Source organism: Paralichthys olivaceus, chromosome 6, assembly GCF_024713975.1.
Source record: "Paralichthys olivaceus isolate ysfri-2021 chromosome 6, ASM2471397v2, whole genome shotgun sequence".
NCBI classification, from domain to species: domain Eukaryota; kingdom Metazoa; phylum Chordata; class Actinopteri; order Pleuronectiformes; family Paralichthyidae; genus Paralichthys; species Paralichthys olivaceus.
Genome location: NC_091098.1, coordinates 10416579 through 10441651, shown reverse-complemented (window position 1 = coordinate 10441651; position 25073 = coordinate 10416579). Strand labels below are relative to the sequence as shown.

Below are 25073 nucleotides of genomic sequence, written 5' to 3'. Positions count from 1 at the left end.
AGCCTCCATCTGGGATCCTGCAGTTTTGTTTACACAAAACTATTTGCGTCTGTGCTCCTGCAACCTCGACTTGTTTTGTACACAAGCACGTCCTTTACATAAATACACTCAGGAGCCATAAATGGTTGTTCTGCTCTGCAGCTGTTTCCCAAACAGTAAGGTGATGTAACAGCCCATTATAAAAGATCTAATAAATCAAAAAGTGAGCAATAATGATAAAGCTACAGGAAGACACCTCAAGGATTTTTCCCCACCAACCCAGAAAAGTGTTCAAGACTCTGATATGGAACATGAGACAGACAGGCAGGTCAGTGTCGTGTCCGAGCTGTCTTGGTGAAGACGGAGCTGAGCCACAAGGTAAAGCTTTCAATTTAGTGAACAAACTACATTCCGACCCACAGCTAAAAGTTAAAGGACAATAAAAAATCTGTCAAACTGCATTTTTAACATGCCACAAAATGTGCACAGATGATGACCAGGACTGGATCCTTCTTTCCCAGCAGAAGTTACAGAGCAATACAAATTCTATCAGGCTGCATTTTCAAGCTGCTACAATATCTGCGCCCTAAACAAAGAAAAAAAAGTGCAGAGATGATGACCAACCATCAAGTGTCTGACTTTGTGAATATTTAATATCATATTCAGTAACTAAAGGTTACATAACTCTGGGTAGTGACCGAAAGAACAAGATTGCGAAAAAAAAGTAGTTGAGATGAATTTTCTCCCTCAGGTTACTAAGGTCAGCCTTAGAGACAGAGTAAAGAGTTTGGACACCCAGAGGGAGCTTGGATTAGAACAGCTGCTCCTTCACGCCCAAAGGGGACAGTTGAAGTGGTTCAGGCATCGAGTAAGTATGCCTCCTGGGAGCCTTTCTGTTAGAGGTTTACCGGGCCTGCCTAACTGGGAGGAACCCAGGTGCATAGACCCAAGATATCGCTGGAGGGACTACATATACCATGGCCCATCCCTGGCCTGGAGCACTCCTCCTGGGGGATCCAGGAGGGCGGACCATAAAGGTGTTGTTATGACTGGGTTATTACTGAGCTATAATGCCTTAATAAATGATTTAGTAACACTATGGATGACACACCATACAAACCTATGATGAAGATACTCAAGACAAATAATGTAAAAGAATGAATCCTTTGCTTTTCCAGTAAACCTTTCCCTAACAAGCAGAAATACAGAGATTTTCAAACCATGTGGATGTAATTTTCCCACAATGCTGCTGTAAACACCTCTTTTTGTTAAATCCACCGCACCCACGGAAAGACTGCTGTGCTGCGAGATAACAAGGTTCCACGAGGCTTCTCATGATGAAACAGGTCTGTAAGGAATTTGCATTTCTTCTCTGAGCTCTCTGCCTGAAGTGGATCTTCAACACATCTTAGGTGTTTTGTCTCAGTAGATCAGCTTCTGAATAAGAAACAGCCCAAACTGCTGCCAAAACTTTCAGGCACTTTGAATGAATGTGAGCGGCTCAATAATCCAGCAGAGGAAAGTTCATAGGTCAGCTCATCGATTCAACATACAAACACAGAGAGAAATCATTATACAACTCATCACTACTGTTTGTGTTCTGTTCGCTGCACTGAGGGTCACTGGAGCAAAGCAGTGAGAGGCTCTGTGAAAAATGAAATGCACTGATCAGTTAAAAATAGTTCCCTGGCCTTCCTCCATGCTTTTTGAGTCCAAGTGTTGTGTAATTTGTCTCAATGAGAATCCCATGGTTCAACTGTGTTCTGTGGATGTCAATCACCCTTCAAAGACTTAATGTCTGTGTTTAATTTGTTTAATTTTAACTAAAGAAGAAGATTAAAGCATTGAAGCAATTACAGTTGGAAGTAAGGGGGAAAAAATTCTTGGTCTGTTGCGCAATTGCTTTCCACTTCCTCAAGATAACAATGTCCCAAAAATGCACCTGACCACACCTCATGTTAAGATCAACTCACCGATGGGTGCTTACCTGGGTACAAGTGCATTTGCTATTCAAACAATTTGGACACTGAATGGAAAAAAGATAACTGCATCAGTCTGGAACAAAGAGTTTTTGGCTCAGCTGTAACCTCATCCATAAGTTTTGGCTGAAGGGCCCCGAAATTCACAAAATGTCTTAGATAGATAGTCTTAAATAATGTAGATCCAATGTTGAGAGGTGGTGCCAAGACACACCTATCCCCCTTCCCTGCCTCCAGATGGCTGGAAACACTCAGTGGTTAGGAGCCATGTTCAAATGTAATAATGTAATATTAAAACCAGCATTTATGCATTTCATCAAAGAACAATCATTGATTTAGTTTAGCTCAAATGCAATTAAGTGTGCAGTATTCTTCCAATAATCAATCAATTCTATGACAAATAATTGACAAAATAATTCATTGTTTCTAATGCATCAAATATTCATTAGAGCAGCCATACACTATTCTTATTGGATAAAACCTTTGCACATAGAAAATGTTGAGGCACCTATTCTGCATTTGTATTTTGATGGATTGGATTGTCTGATATCTTCAGGGAAATTGAGGATAAACGGTCAATAGAGGGTCACATTACATGGAACATTGAGCAGAACACTTTATCTACTCTGTCAACAAATGCAGCCACATGGCCCTTGAGCTCTAGTCACTGAACGTGTAGCTGCTCTGTGGGAACTCGGCAGCAGACAGGACAGAATCTGTGTCACTGTGTAAAAGGTAAACAGGAGTTTAATGAGAAGAGCAAACATGGCAAGTCGTCCCTGAGCTGACGTCCTGCAGATTCACACGATGAAATGTATCCATCATGAAAATATACTATATCTGTGATACAGCCAAGCCAAACAAAGAAATACAGTTCCATTGTTTCCTTTTATCCAGGTTTCATTCAGTTCTGAGCCCAGCGCTGCGCACGCAAATTTTTCTTGGCTGAATATTATGGGACTTAAAGAAAAGCAAGTGTCATTTCTCACATTTTAATGTCACACTGCTGCAGAAAACCTCTCAACACTGATCTGTCTATTCTCATTCCTGCACTTGGACATGGAATGTCCTTCATGTTGTGCAGCTGTTTGTGTGTGTGCCTGTGTTATTTCGCACTAGGAGCTATGAAATCCACTGGAAGCATATAATGTACTTTCACACCAGACAAAAAGAGCAAACAATCCTGGACAAGAGTGAGAGTTTCAGTATCAGAAAAACAATACTGTGATTAAATCAAAACAAAACAACAAAACAGGAAAATCATCTACCACTAGCTACAAAACTAAGAAACACTGTAGGGATTATTCCAGCTGCTGAAACAGATCATAGAAAGTATCCTACCATGGAGTGACCCACGATGAAGACAGGGAGGTCTGGGTGACGGGACTTCATCAGGTCGATGTGCTGCAGGGAGTCTCTGATGAAGACCTGGAAGTCTTTGATGATCATCCTGTCGCCTTCACTCTGACCATGACCAACTGAGGAGGAAATGAGATGTGAGAAAGCCTGCTGCTGCAGAATATTCCCCCACACTGTCATTTAATGATTTTAAAGCATCACTAGGTTGTTTTCATACCTTTAAATTACAGGTTCAAAATCATTTTGATGCTACTGAAACTTACAATAGGGAGAATGACATGTCCATCATTGCTCTATGTATCTTTGGTGTAACGTGCTGGAACATTACAACCTGCTGTGCAGCATATGTCACACACAAACAACCACAGCTATAGCTAGCTACAAGAAACAACTATCTCACAGAGGAGCCACAAAAGAAACCAAAGAAGACATTGTCAGAGGAAACAAACAAGAGGAAAAGAGAGGAAATGAACAAGAGTGAATATCGGAGCATATTTGTCACATTTGCAAGAAAAAGACATCGAGGGATATGGGACAGATTCCGAACTGATGTTGCAATTGGACAAGTATATCATAACATTTGCTTGTTTGCTAAAGTTGTCAACTTTAATTAGAGGTATAGCTGGGAAGTTAGCCAAACAGTGATCTATGCTGGGGAGGCTCAGACCACAACTCGCCAAGTATAGTGGAGAGTGAATCTTGCATCGTGTTGCTTTAATGTCTTTTTATTTAAAATAAATAACTAAAGAGGCTGTTGCATTGTTTCTCTTGTGCGTATGGGTTTCTATCTTTATATTGAATGAAAAGCATAAAGGACAAATGAAGGGAGCAATAAAGGTGAGGATTGAGAGGGGGGTAAGAAGGGGGAATAAGAAAATAGAGAGAGAAAGCAGCAATGAGAGTGAGAGTAAAAAAAAAACGATGATGGAAGAGATGAGGAAGAAAGGAAGTGTTTACAGAGGATGAGGAGAAGCAATCTGGATGAGCGAGAGAGGAAGGGGATGAAGGAGAGAAAGAGGGAGAAGGGGAACAGGAAGAAGAGACAAGGCAGAAGAAAGAGTAAGAAAGTGAAAAGAAGTCAAATTGAAGGCAGGTGTGAAGGAGGAGTGAGAAAACAGGAGGAAGAAATGTGATGGATAGATGGAGAGGAGGAAAAACATGAATATGTATGAGATGTATGTGCATTTGCATAGACCTGTAATCTACGTGTGTTCTCCTCGAGCTCTCTGCAGCAGTGGCTGAGAGGTGAGGCTGGTTGCCACGGCAACCACTGAACCAACAGGAAATGAGAGCTTGAAAACGTTCACAACATGTGCAGCTACCACAAGGGTTTGTGTGTTCGTGTGTTTGTGTGTGTGTTATTGATTTGACATGGGAGGGGGATATACTGTGCATTGACGTGAACTTTGCAGCTCATATGAAAGTGTTTTTGGTTTCTTGGTTATTGGATCAGCTGGATTTTATAGTTGATAATAAGCAAGAGAGTAAAACAGACTCATCAGTGTGTGAAAATCCAGTTTACTCCTGTTTTCTGCTATGAGATCAGTTGTTCATGCTAAATACATACATGTGGGGTTGATATCAAACATTCATACCATTACAGTTTGATCAGGAGCTCTATTCTACCAAATATTGGCGACAATGTGATTAACGATGTCCCCTCACAGCAAAACAGTCCCAAGTTTGAATCCCGGGTTCAGCCTGGGTCTTTCTGCTTGCATGTTCAACCTGTGTCTGCGAAAGATTTCTCCAGGTACTCCAGCTTCCATAGGTGTGAATGTGAGTGTGTATGGTATGTTGGCACTAAGATATGGTGGAGACCTTCAAATCAGACCCATCAAATGGATGGATATATTATAATTCTGTTGCTGCACAGCAAAACGTTCCCAGTTTGAATCCCACAGACAGACAGGGGTCAAAACAATACCATGCAGTGTAACAAACATACATTAACATTATTCCTGACAAATGAGCTCCAGGGAAAGCTTCTCTAAGTGCTGATATGATTACATTTCAGGATTCCATTCATTTGTGCATCACCAGGTCACATTTGGCTGATACCGTCTCAAACACATCCACAATGATCATTTCCCCACTGTCTGATAATAAACTGGATTTCAATAAAAGAAAACCACACATTCATCACCATGCATACATCATTCTACAAAATGGAAAATGATTTGTGTATGGCAGCTCTACAATTAGAGTTTTTTAGTGGGAGATGGGAGAAACCTCCAGTCTTTGCAGGCTGTGAATGAAAAAGACCTCAATGTCCTATAATTAGAAGGAAATAGATGTGAGACAAGAGAAAGTGTGATGTGGGAGGAATGAGTTAAAGATCTTGACTGCTGAACTCTATCTGGAGCTGCCCCGGGCAGCGGTGTGTGTGTGTGTGTGTGTGTGTGTCTCAGGGAGATAGATAAGGGACTACTGTGTACAGGGACTTGTTCCAGTTCAGTACTTTCCATTTAACAGTGTGACATTTCACTGCGAGTCGCTGAACAAATTGCTCCTCTGTGTGCAGCCTCAGTCGTCCTCATCATTCACTCCCTGTTTTATTATCTCAGCCAGCTTTTCAATGAGATCTCTACCTCTGCAAATATTCCCACATCTTCTAGCTGCGGCTTCGTTTTTTTTGATTTCTCATCCTGTCTCTCTCCCTCCCTCTCGTCTTGATGATCTGTGTTAGTGAACATGTGTGCTGCTCTTTTCCAGCAGGGCACTGCAGCACAGTCACATGAGTTCACACATCCCTGTTGTATCTAAAACCTACCAGTAGTACAACAGCAGAACCTCGACTCTGAGCTTCACTGGCACGTCTTTTCTACTCACCCAACAGTTTTGTGTTATGCCTCTGTGTCCCCCTTCTGTTTCTTCCCAGCCTTTTTTCATCAGCACATTTCTAATTTTCTGACCACAGCGAACATAATATTGGGAAAACAAATGAAAAAACACAAGCAGGTTTTCTTTACATCAGCAAAAACACAAATCACATTTCTCTGTTTGAATAACTACGTTATCGTTTTAACGCTCAAACTAAAAGGATCTCAGTCAGCACGAGCATTTTGGATCCGTATAAGTTTTAATCCCTGTCCATACTAACACACATGAACTCATGTCACATGACCACTCACATACACACACACACACACACACACACACACTGGGCAAGTGCATGCAGGTGTAAACAGCAAGTATACGCCGGTGTCAGTGTGCACTAAACAAAATCGCATGATCTCTGCAGTGGAATTAAAACATTACATTCTGCTTCTGCATGCTAGACCCAGACGCCACACCTTGCAAGCTCCATACACGTCTGTGTTGTTGTGCAGGTGTCTGAGCGGAGTATCTCTTGCTGCGTTCTTCATATGAGAAAAGCAATGTCAATGACCCCAATGTCCGGGCATTTCATTGTCTTAAGAGGGTCAAAGATTAGGATCCCCGAAGTGACCATGAGTGGGTTTTTTCCAGTTATTGAGGAAATATCTCCGCAGACAGAACATCTGACTGACAGTCCATTATTAACATGGACAAGGCCAATATTGCAAACTTTTCATGGTAAGAAAAGACGCTTGTAATATAGAGATCTTGGGCTTGATCTGATGTGTGAGACAAACCTTCCGAGACACTGCAGGACACTAATCACACTTATCTGACCTTCAACGACACAATTACATATGTGGCTGGTGTTTCTAGCCTGAGCTCAGAACCAGTTCATCCAGTACTTTCACTGAAACCTGAACAGAGCCCGACGTTCCATTCAAACAGGACAAACCAACTTTATCCTCACTTTTTCTAAGCACACCACCTACACACTTACACACAGAGGAGCTGCAGCAGAACAATGTGCCACCAACACTAATTAATTTTAGTCTGACAGTCTTAGTTCACTCGACAATCACTGAGGACTGTTATCAGACAGAGAGGGGATGATGGGTTTTCATTCTCTCTTTGTGCACAAGCTATTTAGCACGTGAACCCCTGATGACTATACAAGAGCAGCCATGGGTGTAGGTGTAAATGTATGCATGAATTAATGTGATGCAAGGTGTTTGACTCACCGTGGTCGTGTGCAAACACCAGCAGGGACAGTTTCTTCAGTCTCTGTGCGATCTCATCATACGGCCCACAGTGCTCTGCGGCTCCGTGGGCAATAAACACCAGAGCCCTGAGAGGAAAAGAAGACGGGGTGGAGAAAATGTTTATTCACAATATCATAAATGCATATTCACCTTCATTTGACTTCTTTATCTCAAACAAAAAGTCCTGCATAAGAGTGTCGTGCTTTGCTGCCTTCATTTGCTAATAAAGTCCTGTGTTGGACAGATTAAGATGGGATGATAGAAGAAAAAGTTCATTTAAAGATTGATAGACAAAGACAGAGACTGAGAGCAGGACAGGCTGTGTTTTCAGAGAGCAGCTTTCATCCATCTGTCTGCTCCAACACAAGCCTGCCTGCCCGACTTAAAACACACACTGAGGGAATCCAGTAAAAACCCAATGTGACCCACACATACAGAGAAAACAGCCAAGACACCCCTGCACTCCTTATTCTCTTTATTTATATCTCTGGGAGTTTGGTTTGATGAGAGGATCCATTTAAATGTGCAAAATTTATGGTATGCAGATATTTCTTCAGGGCAGCAGATTCACAGGCTAAGTTTCCATCCAGGTTCTTTTAAAGGGGATTTATAACGTATTCTAAAAAGGAAAGCTGTGCGGAAACAAGCAATTGCGGTCCAAAGGTTTTTTGTTGACATTATGCAGTAACATTTTCATAGGTAAACAACGTTGTGTAAAAATCATGTTTATCTGTTTTTTAGGGGACTTATATATCCTGATATAAAGTTCTTACATTCAGCTGGCTGATTTCTCTTTATCTTGACTCTGCTCATAGAAATGTCCTCTGTACTTCACTATCCCTCCTCTGAGGCTAAGCTGTGCCAAAGCAAAGCAAAGCCAAATTGTCGTTCAAAGAGGTTTTTCACAGTTTATGCAGACCTGTGAAATTCATTTGGATGTTTAAACATGATCTTATCATATGTTTTTAATGGATTATAATGTGCCCTTTATGAGTCAATATTATCTATGGTGACTTGTGCATTAAGATAAAACTAGAGCCAATCCCAGCTGACATTGGGCAAGACAAACAACCATTCGCATTATTCACATCCATGATCAATTGAGGCTATATACCCACTAGTTTAAAAACACCATTGTCAAACTAAAATGACTACGTGATTAATCCCCATCCATACGAAGATCAAACATCTCTGTTCCTGCCCACGCAGACTGAAACGCTGCCCTAGAGTTTTCAAACAAACGGAGTCAGCAACGTTTTCCAACTTCTCCCATTACGCATCTCTAAAACTTTGGAGTGGTGTGTATGGCAGATATATCCACAGCAGAGTTTTCAAAAGAAAACATATCACATTGGATGTAGCTTTAATCTGCATCCTGCAGTGTGAGTGCAGACACAAGGGAGAACATGCAAACTCCACAGAAAGAGGCCATCTACACATTACATAACAATACCTAAGCTTGTTTAGTGCAATGTTTAGGAAACTGTGCACAGCTTCTTTGTGCCTTATTCAAACATAGGATGTGTGTCAATGTTCTATGATATGCAATACTGGAAATCACATTTTCAATTGCTGATATCAAAGAGCTCTTGTGATTATGGACAACTCTGTCTTTGTCTGCAGTGACTGTAAGGCATCTCAATGTAATTAGTGATTTATCAAACATGCTCTTAGGCCAAAACAAATGCTGATAGTCCAACACAAGCTGTTCTCATGACAGTATTGTGTAACAACATAATACTTTATTTCACTTAATCAATCAATTTCAGAGATGATGATAACAAACAGAAGTGGTTAAGGAGGAATGGTGTAAAGTATCGTCTTCAAAATAGAAGATCTTTACCTTAGCTCTGAGAGCAGAGTTTTTCTCAAGATTTCACTTGTTCTATCAGAGCGTATTGTGCAGCGGAGCAGCTCTGAAAAGCTCCGGTGTTGTTTTCTCTCATTAGCAGCCATGCTGAGGAGCCTGTGAGAGCTTCAATCAGCAGAAGCACACAATTAGTCCAAATGTATTCAGCGAGAGAGAAGAAGGGAAACAGGGTGAGAGAGTGAGTGAGAGAGAGCGAGGTAGGATGGTGCTGTATGGTGGTGGAGGGGGGGCAGCATGAGAGTAGCTGTTCATCAGGCTTCATTAGCAACTGGATTCACGTTCACTGCTGCTTTTTCCCTCCTTTTAGAAAGCCACGCTGTGGGCTAAGTTTGTGTGTGTGTGTGTGAAAGAGAATCCTTGTACATCTGCATTTTTCTCAGACCTTGAAGGATTTTACTGTGGTGTGATCTGCATCCCTTCAGCTGCAGGCATCTGCAGACAAGTTACAGCATTTAGGACTCAGCAGTATGTTGGCTCAGCGCGGCACTCTCTGCTAAGAGAGGTCTGCTGAGAGGTCTGCTGAGACTCAACAGGCATTTGCTTGGAACAAGTGTTACCTCAATACTCCGTGTCGTCATACTTTCTTAGAGGACGGCAGATTTGAGAAATTCACAACTCCTATGTTAAAAGACATCATAATTTTTCAAATAAAATGTGTACATAAATGCATTTCTGCATTATTCTGTAAAATAGGAGTTTTCATATCATTGCTTATCGGCAAACATAAACACTGATACTAACATGTCTGCTAAAGGCCAAATCAGAAGATTTTTATTGGCCAACTGATGAGTTGATCCATCCCTCATATGAATTAATTCTAACACGTTTCAGAAATGTAAGGAGGCTGAGAGTGACATCATCATCAACACGACTCCCCATACTCTCATGACTAGTCTTGTTAGAGGTTATGTTCATTATTGTGTATGAAGCAGAAGGATTTTTGATCTTCCAGGTAAATTAGGCTTTTTTCATTTTTCTTTCTCATGATCTCTCTTCATCCTCTCATGGGAACTGGAGACCCACTCGTCTCCCACACTGTTTCAGCTGCTGGAACAACAAGCCTTATTAAAACACTCAGTGAGCAGTAGTGAGAGTTTAGTCCTCCCTCTGGCCTTACTCACAGCTACTCCAAACAAACAGGCCCAAATCAAAGCCAATACCCTAATACCCTCCATGCAATGCTGACTCACAAACCTCCTATGCTCAAATGCCACATTCTGCACATTCAACTGTGAAACTGACAAGGAGAGATTCAAATATTTTTGATTGCCTGCAGGCACAATGATGGAAAACCAAATATGTGCTGCCAAAACTGTTTCATTCAGGACATTATTTGTTGTTGATCACCTGATTTACAGGTCAATAATTGACACTTTCCACAGCAGACATTTTCGCATGTCACAGTGAGAAAAACCTTATCATTAACACTGGCTGGATTCCATTTAGCTGCTTCATTTTATGGTCCAGGTATTGTTCATGCTGACTCTCATGCCTGACTGAGATCACTTGAATGTTACAGTCAGCATAGTAACGCCTGAACATTTGCAACAGTGAGGTGCAGGTGTCTGACCACATTCACTCTGTTAAGTTGCAGCTGTTTAGGCAGGACAAGCTTTAATCCGACAGAGTAACTAAAAAAACCTGTGAAAGTGTGCACAGTGTGCAAGCCTTTATATGAACTCCTGCGGTGCAGACCAGATCTATGTAGATATCTAAGGCCCCATACACACCTGGTATCAACATGTGGTTTTTGTGATACTAGTGGACAGCTCTGAGTGTGTGTGTGTGTGTGTGTGTGTGTGTGTGTGTGTGTGTGTGTGTGTGTGTGTGTGTGTGTGTGTGTGTGTGTGTGTGTGTGTCGGCACGAGTGAGCGGAAAAAATGTAGATAGACGAGTCAGGAGAGTCTGAATGAGTCTCGTTCTGTGAAAAAAGATTTTACCAATTTAAGTAGAGTATCGATCATTATGTAGTGATCAGTGTTGAAGGATTGGACATGGACCAAGGAAGAAGAAGAAAATTCATTGAATTTTGGAGCAGATCCCCACAACGTCGCAGATCAGGGCATTTTTTCACATTTTCTCTAATTTCCCAGGAATAAATTCATGGATCTTAATGAAAGAAATCCTGCATGTTAGGGGGAGTGTGTGGTTTAAGTGGTTTTAAATGTGGTTTAATAAGGGGACCGTTGGGCCTTGGGATTTTGCTGCTCTGGCCTTATATAAACATATTATAGAGCTAAATGAACAGTGGAGCATTCAGTTTCCATGTGTCCAGACTTGGCAGGAGCCAGAGGACGAGAAAGAAAGAGCGAGCACTGGCATGTTAATCTGATTAATGGATTTAGACACTGTGTGTGTGTGTGTGTGTGTGTGTATGTGAGGGAAATTTATGGGGACAAAAAGGACCCACCTACAATGTAATCCATTAAATTTGAAGTTTTCATAGGCTACTTTGGGGACATATTTCAGACTAAAGACTTTGTGATGTATTATGGACTGCAGAGCTGTTCTGTATTACAGGACTTTGAAATGGGGCATGAAGCACAAATACTGCATTGTAATTGTATTCTGCTTAATTAGAGATATTGGAATATTGTGTAAGACGCCTTCAGTCTTTATAAGAAGCTATGAGTTATCTGGTGACGAGAGGACTTATAGATTTAACAGAGAAGAACAATGTGGCAGGTGGAAAACATGTCTGAGAGAGGGATGAAGTGTGAAAAACGAGAATGAAAACGAAAGCCAGAAATGAGGAAGTTATAAAAGAATGTGTGTTTGTTTGTGTGTTTGTGTGTGTGTGTGTGTGTGTGTGTGTGTGTGTGTGTGTGTGTGTGTGTGTGTGTGTGTGTTGCATAGACAAAAAATAACACATGAGAGACGGAGGATATTGCCATCTGATGAAAACAAATAGAGGCTGAGAGACAGCAGGGAGGTTTACAGTGGAAATGAAAGGGACACCAAAGAGATACTGAACAGTCAGAGGATTCATGACTCAGTTGAAATGAAATATAGGGGAAAACGACAGAAGAGGTCAAAAGGCCACAATGGAGTTCATTGAATTTCATAACCCCACTTAGAATGAAGGGGTAGACAAAAACTCTTGAACGCTTTATGAATGGACAAACCGATTCAACAATGGGAACGCTGCGGGTAAAATGCTCATAAATTAGTATGAAATCTTGCAAATAACCATGACATTTATTCAATCCAGCAGCAGTTGAGGTAATTCATATCTAGGGCTAGAGCCAAGGGAGAGGAATGGGACAGGGCATTATGCCTGATGTCTAAAGGAAGTGGAGTTCATGGATGAGCTGCTCACGCAACGGTTTTTGATCGTTCCCTTGTGGTTCAAAACTGCATGCTTGAGTTAGAGTTACGTGATACTGCAAACTCAGCAGTGAATGCAAACCTGGTGTCATCATAAGGTCACTGCACACTTTCATCAGTCGATGCATAGATCCATTCACCCATACATTATATATACTGCCTCTCCTTTGGGGGCAGCTATGGCTCAGGAGGAAGAAAAGGTCGTCCATAACCAGGTTGGTGATTCCATTCCCGACCCCTCCTGATGGCAGTGACGAGACAGTATAAATAGTGTATAAAAAGCGCAGCCTGTAGATGTGCAGTGAATGTGTGCATATATGGGTAAATATGACATATACTGTGAAACGCTTTGAGTAGTGGATAACACTGGAAAAGAGCTATATAAATACAGTGCGGCCAACATAAAAACACAAACAACCAGTCCCACATTCACACCCACTGTCTCCCAGTCTCTCTATATTTGGACTGTGGGAAGAAACTGGAACAGAAAACCCACACAGTTGCATGCAGAATGTACAAACTCCACACAGAAAGTTCCCGGCCGGACTGGAATTCAAACCAAAAATGTTGGTTTGAATTGGTGGTTGGTCATTGTACAACACACCCAAAGTCTCTTCATGCAGAAACAGAACAAGAGATTGTGGAAAAATCGACTTATTTTTGTCTTATTCACATATTTTATCTTTTCATTTGACACAAATCTGCTTCAATTAAAGCGAAAATCTGTGTCTGATCCCACTGCTGCTAAATGTCATTTTTTTGCACACCTCTGTATGTTTGTATAATCCTTGGCTCTCTTCTTACCCAAACGTCCTTGGGTCTCTTGAAAGGCGCTTTATAAATTCAAGCTATTATTAACTGTGTTTTTCTTTGATGCACTTCATCTCCACTTGCTGTTGCAACATGAGACTCTCCCCACAGTCAACATCTTACCTTCAAACTATCCTAATCTTTAATACATCTGCGTAGCCGCAGAAGTCAAGCTAATTTATGGAAATTATAATCATTATATAGAATACCTATTATTATTTACACTGTAGCCATCTCTTAATGATGCAGGAGTTATAGCTCACTGTTATCTTATTATTCAATTCATTATAATGAAGTTTCTGTGAATACAAGCGTCAGTCTTTTCACATAAACTCCCAGCAAATGATCACAGCTGCCACCTGAAAACACCCACTCAGTCAATTTTATGGAAATACAAGTGGCTGTAAAAAATTATGGTCTGCATTATTCAGCTAAATTTTGCCCTGGGGCAGAAGCAGGAAAAGGGAGCCATTGCAAAGCTTTTCATATTGTAAAGCGTCCTCTGCTGATGAGCTGCTGGGACATTAAATACTATACAAACACAAAGAGGGAAGGAAACTAATCCAGACAACATCAGCGAAAACAAAACATTGTCTGCAACGTGACCCATACACAGGCTGTCTGTCAGTTGTATAGAAAGACATGTGCCATGTTATTTGTGTAAAAAATAAATTGATTGGCTGGTTAGCAGGTCTCCATGTGGGTTTACAGCCCCAGTCAGTGGTTGCTGCTGCTCTGTCTCTCCACCTTTCACCTACTTCTTGTTTCCTGTGATCTTTGACCCCATTGTACACTGATCCATGTCCTATTTGCCTAATGCAACATTGACATAAGCTTGTATTCATTGAGAAATCTTCAAAGTCCAATGCCTATTCCACAAAACAGTAGCATGTGAAAACTAAAACTGAAGTTCACGTTAAAAGTGATCAGTGACTGCCTTCCAAAACAAACACCAAAATCAATCATCCAATGAATCATGTAGAGTTTCGCTTTTAAAGTAACATTTGGAAAGGGAGACATTTGGACAGATAGTGTGCAGCAAGAGAGTGACCCCAAAAATCAATACCAGGAAGGTGACACTGACGTTTTGCACTCAATATATCTCAGTTATTTGAGCTTACAAAGTTACTGATCTTTGTAGATGACATAACTGTCCTTGTAGGTCACTCACAAGTATGTCCAGTCTGTATTTGTTTTAGTGTTTTGATCTATCACCTACATTCAACTGCTTATGTGAACCTGTTCTATCATTCATCTACCAGATTCTTAACATTGGATAACTTTGGATAAAAAGGCAGCTTTACAAAGTGGCCACCGTGTCATCTTTTGGCCCCACAGCTCAGATTTCACTGATTTCCAAAAGCATCAGGCAGTTAAAAAATTTAAACTAAAAAAAAAAAAAAAAGTTTAGTAAAATAGACAAAGATGGTGGGGTAATGTTTGGATTTCTGCTGAGGTCAGTCATATAGCATAACATTAATGTAAAAACCAAATACAGTTATCCAACTGTGCCAATGCTTCTACACCGCATATCACACTTGTCATAAAGAGAGAAGAAGAGCATTGGTGGTTCAACAAACACTCCACACAATAAGGAAGCTGAGTCATTAACCGTCAAACTACTAAGCTGAATTGTGTAATCTCCTTTGCTAACACAACAGACGTTAACTTTTATAAAGTACTGCACTCCAGCAAGATAATAATCATCCGTCAGTTAAATTAATAAAATAACAATTTGATGCAACCTTGTGCTCACATCTTTATGAATATTCACAAACACACAAGACTCAGCCAATGTGATAATGACAATGTGAAGTTGTTATATTGTCACACGTCCATAAATTCAATGCTTAGTTTACTTTAAAAACATTTGTGTTCAGAGTTTATCTCCCTGCAGGCTGCTGTTTGAATTAACTGTCAAACTGTGAATCAGCTGTCTGGAGTTTTCTTTGATCGTTGGAGCTTATCACTGCACCAGCTGCCGCAGCAGCTGATATGAAACTCCTCTTATCATAAAAGTTAAACGTTCTTGTTTTTTCTTCAGATATAAGCAATAAACATAAAACGTATTCATCTTTGGATAAAAGTATTTCAATGACACAGATTCTTTTGAAACTTGCATTTTAACATTTTAAAACCATCCACAGCTTCCACTTCCTATCTAATATGCATAACCTGTCTGTCAGTGACTGTTGTGCGATTTGGACAAGCAATACCTTCAATGAATAAACTTCGAATAAAAAAAACAAACAACGGCAACATCAGCTGATTCTCCAGTTCTGAGTCGAGCTTCACTGAACTTTGAATAAACAGGTGAACAGCTCGTTGTGCAGCAGTGGTAGTGGTGCAGCGTCAGGGTTCTACAGTGAGTCTTTACTTGCTCAGCTCTATTACTGTCATTTTTACATGTTTCATCAAGAAAGCTGCAACCAGCATCACCACAGGCCTAAAAAAATGCCACTGCACTACTTCATACCAGTGGCTATAATCACTTTGCAAGTTAAATGCTCATAGTGATGGTATAAACCTCTAGTGTTGCTGCAGCTACACGGCTTCTGATTTCATAAATTTGGCTCTGACACACTGTGTCACATTGTGTTGAATCACTAATCTGACTGCTGCTGTGAGTGGGTACTGTGAGTCTGGAGATTCCATCATCCAGTTCAACGAGTCCAATGCTCTTTTATTGTTAAACATCACAGTTTATGTTGAAACAGAAAGTGTGTAACTTAAGCAAAGAATGTACAATAGACAACAGGAGTGTTTGATTTGAGTTCAGCTGTTTTAAAATCTGGTTACTTTCTAACTTTTTTAATGTATTAATATGGTAGTGGAAGATGCTGATCACCCAGGACCATAACAATTTAATACATGAAACAAAAAAGACATGTTAAGACTAGTGAATCAGTGTACATTACAGAACCCTCAACATTAGCAATATGATGTAAGTGAGGAGGTGATTTGAATAAATAGCTTCTGTTTTGTCACCCTATAAAAACCTGTATTAAACCTTCCTCAACCCATCAGTGAGAGCTGGTGGCTCAGCTGAAAGAATTTCCACTGTGATGTGTGTGTATTTTAGAGGACCAGAATAATTCTCACATTGTGGAGCAATAAGATTTTATAATTCAGGTTCACTACACACAAATGAGACACAAAATATCTGCAGCATCAATAAACAAAAAATGGTCATCAGCCTTGAAAACCCGCTGGTTGACTAACATCATGATGTCATGGACTCTTGACGCATGTCCCACTGTACCATGACTGCATGCACTTTTAGCATAGTCACTGTCTGGCTTCCAGTGAAAAAGCTCTTATATAAGCGATCCAAAGCCTCAGCTATAAAACTGTTTCAGCACATCGAGATCTGCAGCTATTTCAAGCCTGTAGCTATTCAGACTTTGACTTCCAAAATACATGATTTGCAGGACAAGAATCACCAGCACCTGGTTATTTGTTTCAATGGTGCTTTTGAAAGGAAAAGCAAAACTCTCCAGGACTGAGAGGAGTGAGAGGGTTGAAGCTTTAGCAGGTACGATGTGCATACATACAGTAGATGGGAACTTTGATGATTTTCAACCCACTTATATGAAGATGAACTGTGTTTAATTTACCACCGTGATGCTTGGACTGATATATATTCCATCAGATGATGATGTCACTGGCAGACTTTTGCCAGCTCTCGATCTATATGTACTTGAACTTACAACATGCACTTCCATTTCTATTGAACAGTCAAACTGAGAGAGGGAAGGGGGAGCCGAATCAACACATCCTGATAAAATTGTTAGAACAACACCTAAATGACAATAATCAGATGCATATGGAATAAAGGTATATTCAGAATGTATTAAATGAGGCTGAATACATTGAAGAACTACAGAGTATGGAGGAGGAAGAGGCCACAACTAGAGACTGTGAGGATAGTGATGGAGGGGGATAGCGGTAGCATCCAATAGGAGACGAGAGCCCAGTGCATTCTGGGAGTTGATGTATCCCTAGCTTTTGGGGGAAAGGGAATACCACAGCTTATTTTCTCTGTTTTCTTATGTTGTGCCAACTTTTTTTTCCACCTTTCAGCTGCATAGATAGACGAGTTTTACTAGAGGGCCATCCATCCAGCAGTGAATTATTCCTTTGATATGGAAGTGTGGGTGGGCAAAATTCTGGGAAAGGGCTTCTCTATGACAGTTATGAGTCTTAGGCCACCATTAGTGGGCAATAATAAGGTCAGATGTTTGTTACGCATTATTAAGAGCTGGCAAGAGAACATCAGGCACAGAAGCTCAGTTCCACAGATTGTAACTTTCATCTGCAGTCAAGTATACACAGAAATCCAGCATGAGTGCAGAATAAATGTGCACACTATCATAAACTATTAGCCACAGTTTATGGAGCAATTACTCAGCAGAGGCACAGATACAGTGTCCGTTAACGTTCTGCCCAAGATCTGAGCCTCCTGTGTGGTTTAATGAGTCATATCTTGACTCCAGATGTTTTGTGGGCCTACAGCTTCTGTCACATCTCTTCCCATCTGTGCTCTCCTCCTGCGTTTACAGTAACAATGTGGTTTTGAAGCGAGGTTGAAGTGTGACATCTGTGTTCAGTTACATTCTCTGGCTTAAGGCATGCTGGAGAAGTATAGTCACAGGGCCTCCGACAGCAGATACCACTAATAAACATGCTTTTTTTCTCTATAAAACTAGACTAGTTGAGTATCTCTCTGGTTAAGAGACAACAGTGCCACTCACACTCTTTCACACACACCAGAATGCCTGATAAGTCACAATCTCAGGATTTTACAAACTAAATCTGATGCTGTTCATTAGGTTTGACGATATAATGCCAGTCAACAGCAAGGAACAACTCCAAAACACAAGGGTTTATGGGTGTGAGGAGGCAGATGTTGGCACTTGATAACCAGCATTTCCTTGTGTTTGGAAAATTGTTTTTTTCAAAAAGAAATGTGGGGGAAAACATTTTCATCGTCTTTTTCCTTGTGAGCTCCTTAAAAGTGCTAATTATAAACACAGCCACTAACAAACAAACGTCTTAAAACCTACCAGGTCGGCTAAAACCAGTTTATACTGTGAAGTTGTGTTGCAACACAAACAAAGGTGTAATTACTAAAAGGTTTTTCAATATTGACATGGTAAACATATATTGTATCGCTTAGACACTCCACAGTTTCCAGCTAAATGGTGGTGACTGCCAGTCTTTGACGTTTTTTTCCATTCCTCAATCATTAATATTAACTTGGTCCATCAATCAAAACAATCTAAAGTTTTCTTTCAGAAAAGTATCCCAAGGTATGATTATTGTCATGTGACGTTCATTGCAGTTTGGCACTTCTCTCCACAGCAGTTTTCTCTCTGTCTGACTTTACCTAGCTTCAGGTTTGCTTGTTTTTGTTTATTACCTCCGTGCAGGACGTTCTGTTTTCATTTGTCTGTCTGTTAGTTAGTAGGATTACACAAAAACTACTGAATAACCACAAAACGTGGTGGAAAGATCTGGTATGAGTCGGGAAAGAACCCATTCAATAGTAATGAGGATGAGGACCAGGGGGCAGCTCCAGTCACTTTCTTTTACATTGTTTTTCATTTGATCTCAATAATTCATGGATCTTGATTAACTAAATCAGGCATGTTTAGGGGACTGATCTAAATAAATGGCTGGCTCTAGAAGATTTAAATGAGACCGTTGGGCCTTGGCGAAGGTGTGATCTCTATGCCATTCTAGTTAAAGTTTTCAACCCACGAGGCTTAGGTGACGACAAACACAGTTCATTGAAAAAAACGATGACTATCTTCTTCCAGTAATATGCTGTTATTGGCTTTCATATAATCAATCATTCTGGCTGAAAACAGACATGTACCCTGTCCACTGTGAGCAGGGAAGGGGGTTCCGGCACTTGGGGGCCTTGTAAGCTCTGGTCTTACAAATGCAATGATGGCTGAAGGGTCTTAGCAAGCAACAAACATCACCACTGAGCCCAGCCAATAGACCAGACAAAACGTACAATTAGCACTTTTAAGCACAGGGCGGCCGCAGGTCCTTAAAAAGTATTAACTGTCTTGAATTCAGATTGGATGGGTTTTCATTTCGTAGGCACGTCTCTACTTATTGCTTCTGATAAGTGTTGTGTTGTTAGTATGTTGCTGGTTATGTTTATTTGTTAAACTAATGCCTCTCTACCAGCCTGCTAGCTCGTTTATGATCATGGGGAAATGTTTAATTTCAAATGACAAGCACTTGTAGTGGTTAAAGCCAGTGGCTGGAAAACAAACTGCACCGTGTGTCTTTCAAACTCAGGACAATGGGGATCAAGAAGATGGAGTCTGATGGACGTAAACGTGTTTACTCAGAGTTAGGTAAGGTCTTTGATTTCAAGCAATATTAAAAAAGATTTAAACATTCTTAAATTGTATTTATTTTTTTGTTTGTGTTGTGTTCTTTTCATCCTAATATGAAAAGACAGTTATAACCTGTCAGTTCACAGCAGATAAAGTAGGCTAGGTTTTAACTTACTTAACGAGTTAAACGAGTAACTGCTCTGTGTTTTGTTTTTTCCTAATGGGGTCATGACCCAAAATGAGTCACTGGTGCATCTGTTGGTTGCCACTGCGAAGAGATTAACATAATTATGATGTTTTAAATGAGCTTGGGTGATTGAATGAGACTAAAGATTTACTACAGGCTACCACAGACTGATCCAGTTTCATTTTGCTTTCCTGATGTTGTTTTCTTGCCTCTTTTTGACCCGATGATGTCTTTCTGGTTTGACTTTCTTCTTCAGTAAACTGTTTTCTTGAATAAGAGGTCAGACCGGGCTTTAATATGACTTACAATTAGCTCCCATTATGTGAGGGTGATGTGTTGTTATATGCATAGAAACAGGTCAAACTTCTGCAACTTCTGGGTTACTGAGTTAGAGCTTGTGGAACTTTAACAGGTTTCTTTTCAGTCATTCTTATAGCCGTCCCCAAATGAGGATTAAAATAATGAATAAACTAATACAACAAATAATGTTGGGAGGTGAATTTAAATGTGACAAGAGTAGAAGACGATAAATGCTGATTGTGGAGCTGGAGAGTTTGAAAACATCGGAAAACTTGGATTTGCACACACTGCTGGATTTATTCTCTCATAGGAAAGGTATGACACTGACCAGGCAGATTACTATGAGAACAAGAGTAACATACATGTCTGATATAGGCTACCTGAACGCTTCAGCACGCACAGCACACAACATGCTGCATACTAATGTAAACAATTTTTAATGAATTGAACACTGAAAAACCCAAACAAATGTGATTCTGAAATGCTAACCTGCATCTTGCAAATTAAAAGTTGGTGGTTTGAGCCATACACACTTCATCCAAAATTTAAAATACCCTGTCATAATACTGTACAACCCAACTACACAGACATTAACCTAATACTATAATAGGTAACCTATAGATAAATGATAAATACAGTGTAGATCATTAAACAAGTATTTCCTCATCACTACCATCATATCTATGTAATCATATCAGGGGGAGTGACTAAGTCGGAGGCCTAGACGCTAAACACTAACCTGCTCTACTGTTGCAATAAACATTTGAACGTCAATTGTGAATACATACTTCAGTGGATTTTAAAGCTGTTATTGATCACAAAGCGTAAATTCAGTCAGGCTTGAATTCTTTTTGAATGACAAGTGTTTTTTGTTTCATGCAGCCAAACATATGATCCTCTGGCAGATTATTTAGCACATCCTGAAGTGGAACATTTTAATTGTCAGCTCCTGGTTACACATAATGCAAATTAAACAGCAGCTGGCAGTGATAGGGCACACATTTGAATGAATGAGTTGAATGAAAATCAGCATTTGTCTTGTATTTCTACATTTTAAATAAACTTTTGTCCTGGCTCTCCGATATACACTGTGTGCTTTAATTACAGCTGAACCGCAGACACACATGTCTAAAGATTAACAGAGCCAACAGGAGCCATTAACAAAGTTGAGCTCCTCATGTGACTCCAACATTTAAACCAACCATGTGAACAGGATTACTTTCCCCCGACAGCAAAGAACAATCATTTCAAACATCAACTCAAATTAACCCAAATGTCTTCATTGACACACACCAACAAACACAGTTTCATCTACATAACAGAGGACATTACGCACATTTCAATGATTTCCTGGAGCAGTTACTACTTGTCTAACCTAATCCTAATCTTAACCTAAACATAACCTTAACTGTAACCTTAAAACATGTCTTTTCCTTAAAAATTTAATGATGTATATTATGGGGACTTGCTTTTAGTCTCCATATGGAAGTCCCAGTAATGTGACGGTGTAAACAGATTTAGGTTCCCTAAGTAATACCATGATCACACACACCAGTCACATTCAATTTAGAACGATTTCATGGAGACTAACCCTAACCTTACCCACTACTACTACTACTTGCCTAAACCAATCACTTACACTAACCTTAAACTAAACCTAACCTAAACCTTAATCTAAACCTTAACCTAAACCTTAATCTAAACCTTAATCTAAACCTTAACCTAAACCTAACCTAACCTAACCTTAATCTAAACCTTAACCTAAACCTTAATCTAAACCTAACCTAACCTTAACTTTAACCAAACCTTAAAACATTGTCTTCACTATAATGTAATGATTTACAGACAAGTCCCCATAATGTGTCTGTGTAGGTTCCCACGTCACACACACACTTGACTCTCAGTAGTTGTGAGGACACTCATTGGCATAATGCATTCCATAGCCCCTTACCCTTACCTTAAAGGGATAGTTCACCCAAAAATGAAAATGCACTCATTATCTACTCACCACTAAGCAGATGGAGGTGTGGGTTAAGTGTTTGAGTCCACAGGGGTAAACACGCTGCAGCCACCCATCACAACTAAATGTCTAACCCTAAGTAAACATTAAACCCTGAAACCAAGTCTTCACCCACAGACAACCCTATGGAGAAGTGAGGACCGACCAGAATGTCCTCACAATGATGGTATTAAGGCAAAATGGTTCCTCATAACTATAGACAGACATGTGCGCACGCACACAGTACAACAGACTATAGTGCTCCGTCGTCCACTAACCTGGGCGGGCCGGCGGGCTCCCAGTAGCGGCAGAACAGGTGCAGTCCGTCGGCGTTGACGATGTGCTGCAGGTCGGTGTAAGGGACTCCCTGCGGGCTCCGCCGCGGAGAAGCTCCCGGCTCCGGCATGGAGGGCTCTGCAACGGAGACACGGAGCAGCGATAAGAGCACATCACTGCCGTAGAGGAAGCAACCCAAGCCGGCAGCGAGCAGGCAGGTGGCGGCTGTCACTGCGTTCATCACTTCTACTGATTTACTGAGCATCGGCCTGACATGACACAGTGAGGGAGCTGACATGTGACGGATCTAATCCTGAGCCACACACACACACACACACACACACACACACACACACACACACACACACACACACACACACACACACACACACACACACACACAGGCAGCGTTGTCAGAGCGTTACGTCACGAAACCATACATGCTCAGCTTTTTACAAGCTCTCTCTACCACTCTCTCTCTCTGTCTCTCTCAACCCCCACTCTACACATTCTCTCTCTCTCTCTCTTTCTCTCTCTCTCTCTCTCAAATCATTAGCTTCATTGCTATGACCACACATATAATTGCGACACTTATGAGTGCAATACTGTCTATAGTCTCTTGGGTTGTCATAGGAATCATAGAGCCAATAATAATAATAATCCATCACTTCACACATTATTCACTTCACAGGCTGAGGCTGTACACCACATGCTTCTACTCTGTAGACGACATTAAGAACAGAAAAAACAATCTTTGCAAGTGAATTATGAAATAAAATATAAAAATGCATCATAAAAGGGATGATAGAGCCAATGATAAAAAGACTTGTAATTAAATGGTAAAGATAAAAGATCAGATAATAAAAATGTCCAGTATCTGTGTAGGTTTCTTGTAAAACATCTTACTGTTTAATACCCTCTTATTTTAGTCTTTCTCTTTTTTCCCCAAGGACCAAAAAGCATGAATAGCTGCTTTTCTCGTTCCCCTCCTGCATTGCACATGAAAGCCTTTTTCTGGTCCTTCATGCTGGATACAGGATCATGTTGTGAAAAGCATGTGCTGCATTACAATGGAGAGGGCAGTGTGTGTGTGTGTGTGTGTACTGCCAGGGACATCGCCCCAAGTAAAAATAGTACTCGAGTGGTGTCACCTTTCAGGTTTGGTGACCTGACATGCAACCTTCAAACTGGCATTTTAATATTTATAGTCTACCTGTATCTCTTAATTGGTTCCTGCTTGGAACATCCACCTTGTGGATACCGCTGTTATGTATTTGCATCATTAGGACTCACGATAGTCAGCAATGGCACCGTGCACATCATCGTTCTGATCGATGTCCAACCCTCCACGGTGCATTTGTTATTGTGTGCACTTAGATGAAATATGGTACACAAGGGAGCCAGCGAATACCTCTGGATAATGTGCATCACACGTGCAAAAACAAGCCGTTTTCACAGAACTTGAATAGGCTGCACGAGGAGTGAACCATCACTGGAACCTGCTGCGGTGCCATGTGTGTGCGCGCAAAAACCTCGCGTTGTTGTTTTTATCTCTACTCTGCTGCAAACACACATTTCCACCGTCACACACAGGGGGGGAAGAGTGAGGACATAAGGATGCTGCTGGTTCACTTGCATGTAAAATAACAAGCAAACGATCGCAACGCAAGTGGTAAAAGAATCAATTCATGCGCTTTGGCTGTTGGTATCGATGCCAGTAGCTCTATATAGAAACACGCGCTATAATATGACCTGCAGGTAATATATACGGAAAAAGGTGAATGGAGAAATGCAGAGAAAATGCTACATGTGCGAATAACAGTTTAAAAGTACAAGGTATACTGAATAAAAAACCCAAATAAACAGAGTATTATACAGATGCTGAAGATGAAAGCTAACGCACTGCTGTACAAGTCATTTACACACGAGAGTATCATGAGAATATTGTAAGAATATATATTAGAGATTGATCCAACCTGAGCAGGAGCGTCTGCAGTGAAGTTTCAGCTTCTCCTCGGACTCTCTCTCTCTCGCTCTCTTTCTTTCTCTTTCTCTCCTTCTCTCTCCTTCTCTGTTTATGGATGTATGTCTCTCTCTCTCTCGCTTTCTCTCGGATGCTCTGCTCTCGCCACCCGCCAAGAGAAGAATGCAGTCAGCGACGTTTGAGGAGAAACTAAATGTTCACACATACCCCCTCCTCTCTCTCTCTCTCTCTCTCCCTCTCTCTGTCCCTCTGCCCTCTGTCACTGTCTCTCTCTCTCTCTCTCTCTCTCTCTCTCTCTCTCTCTCTCCCTCTCTCTGTCCCTCTGCCCTCTGTCACTGTCTCTCTCTCTCTCTCTCTCTCACACACACACACACACACACACACACACACACACACACACACACACACACACACACACACACACACACACACACACACACACCACCCTGCCAAAATATCTCCTCCCCCAAATTAAAGATCATGTCATCATATTCCAAAATGGGTTTTTAGTGATCTACCACATCACTGAGGCAGGTGATACCTAGTTATAGCATAGATTTTT

The 25073-nt window shown here is 40.8% G+C and overlaps 1 protein-coding gene across 2 annotated transcripts in view; it reads right to left on the bottom strand.

Moving 5' to 3' along the window:
- mgll (monoglyceride lipase) overlaps window positions 1-24810 on the bottom strand; it is a 40579-nt gene extending 15769 nt beyond the window's left edge. The window contains exons 1-4 of one of the 2 annotated variants that reach the window (XM_020089411.2): window positions 24504-24810; window positions 22530-22665; window positions 7379-7485; window positions 3300-3436 (exon numbers count right to left, since the gene is read on the bottom strand). In XM_020089411.2, the coding sequence (XP_019944970.1) occupies window positions 3300-3436; window positions 7379-7485; window positions 22530-22657 (372 nt within the window). In that variant the 5' untranslated portion in view covers window positions 22658-22665; window positions 24504-24810. Of the gene's footprint in view, window positions 1-3299; window positions 3437-7378; window positions 7486-22529; window positions 22862-24503 lie in introns of those variants that run through there. The other variant, XM_069525873.1, reaches the window with a different exon arrangement.
- Window positions 24811-25073: the final 263 nt, after the last annotated feature.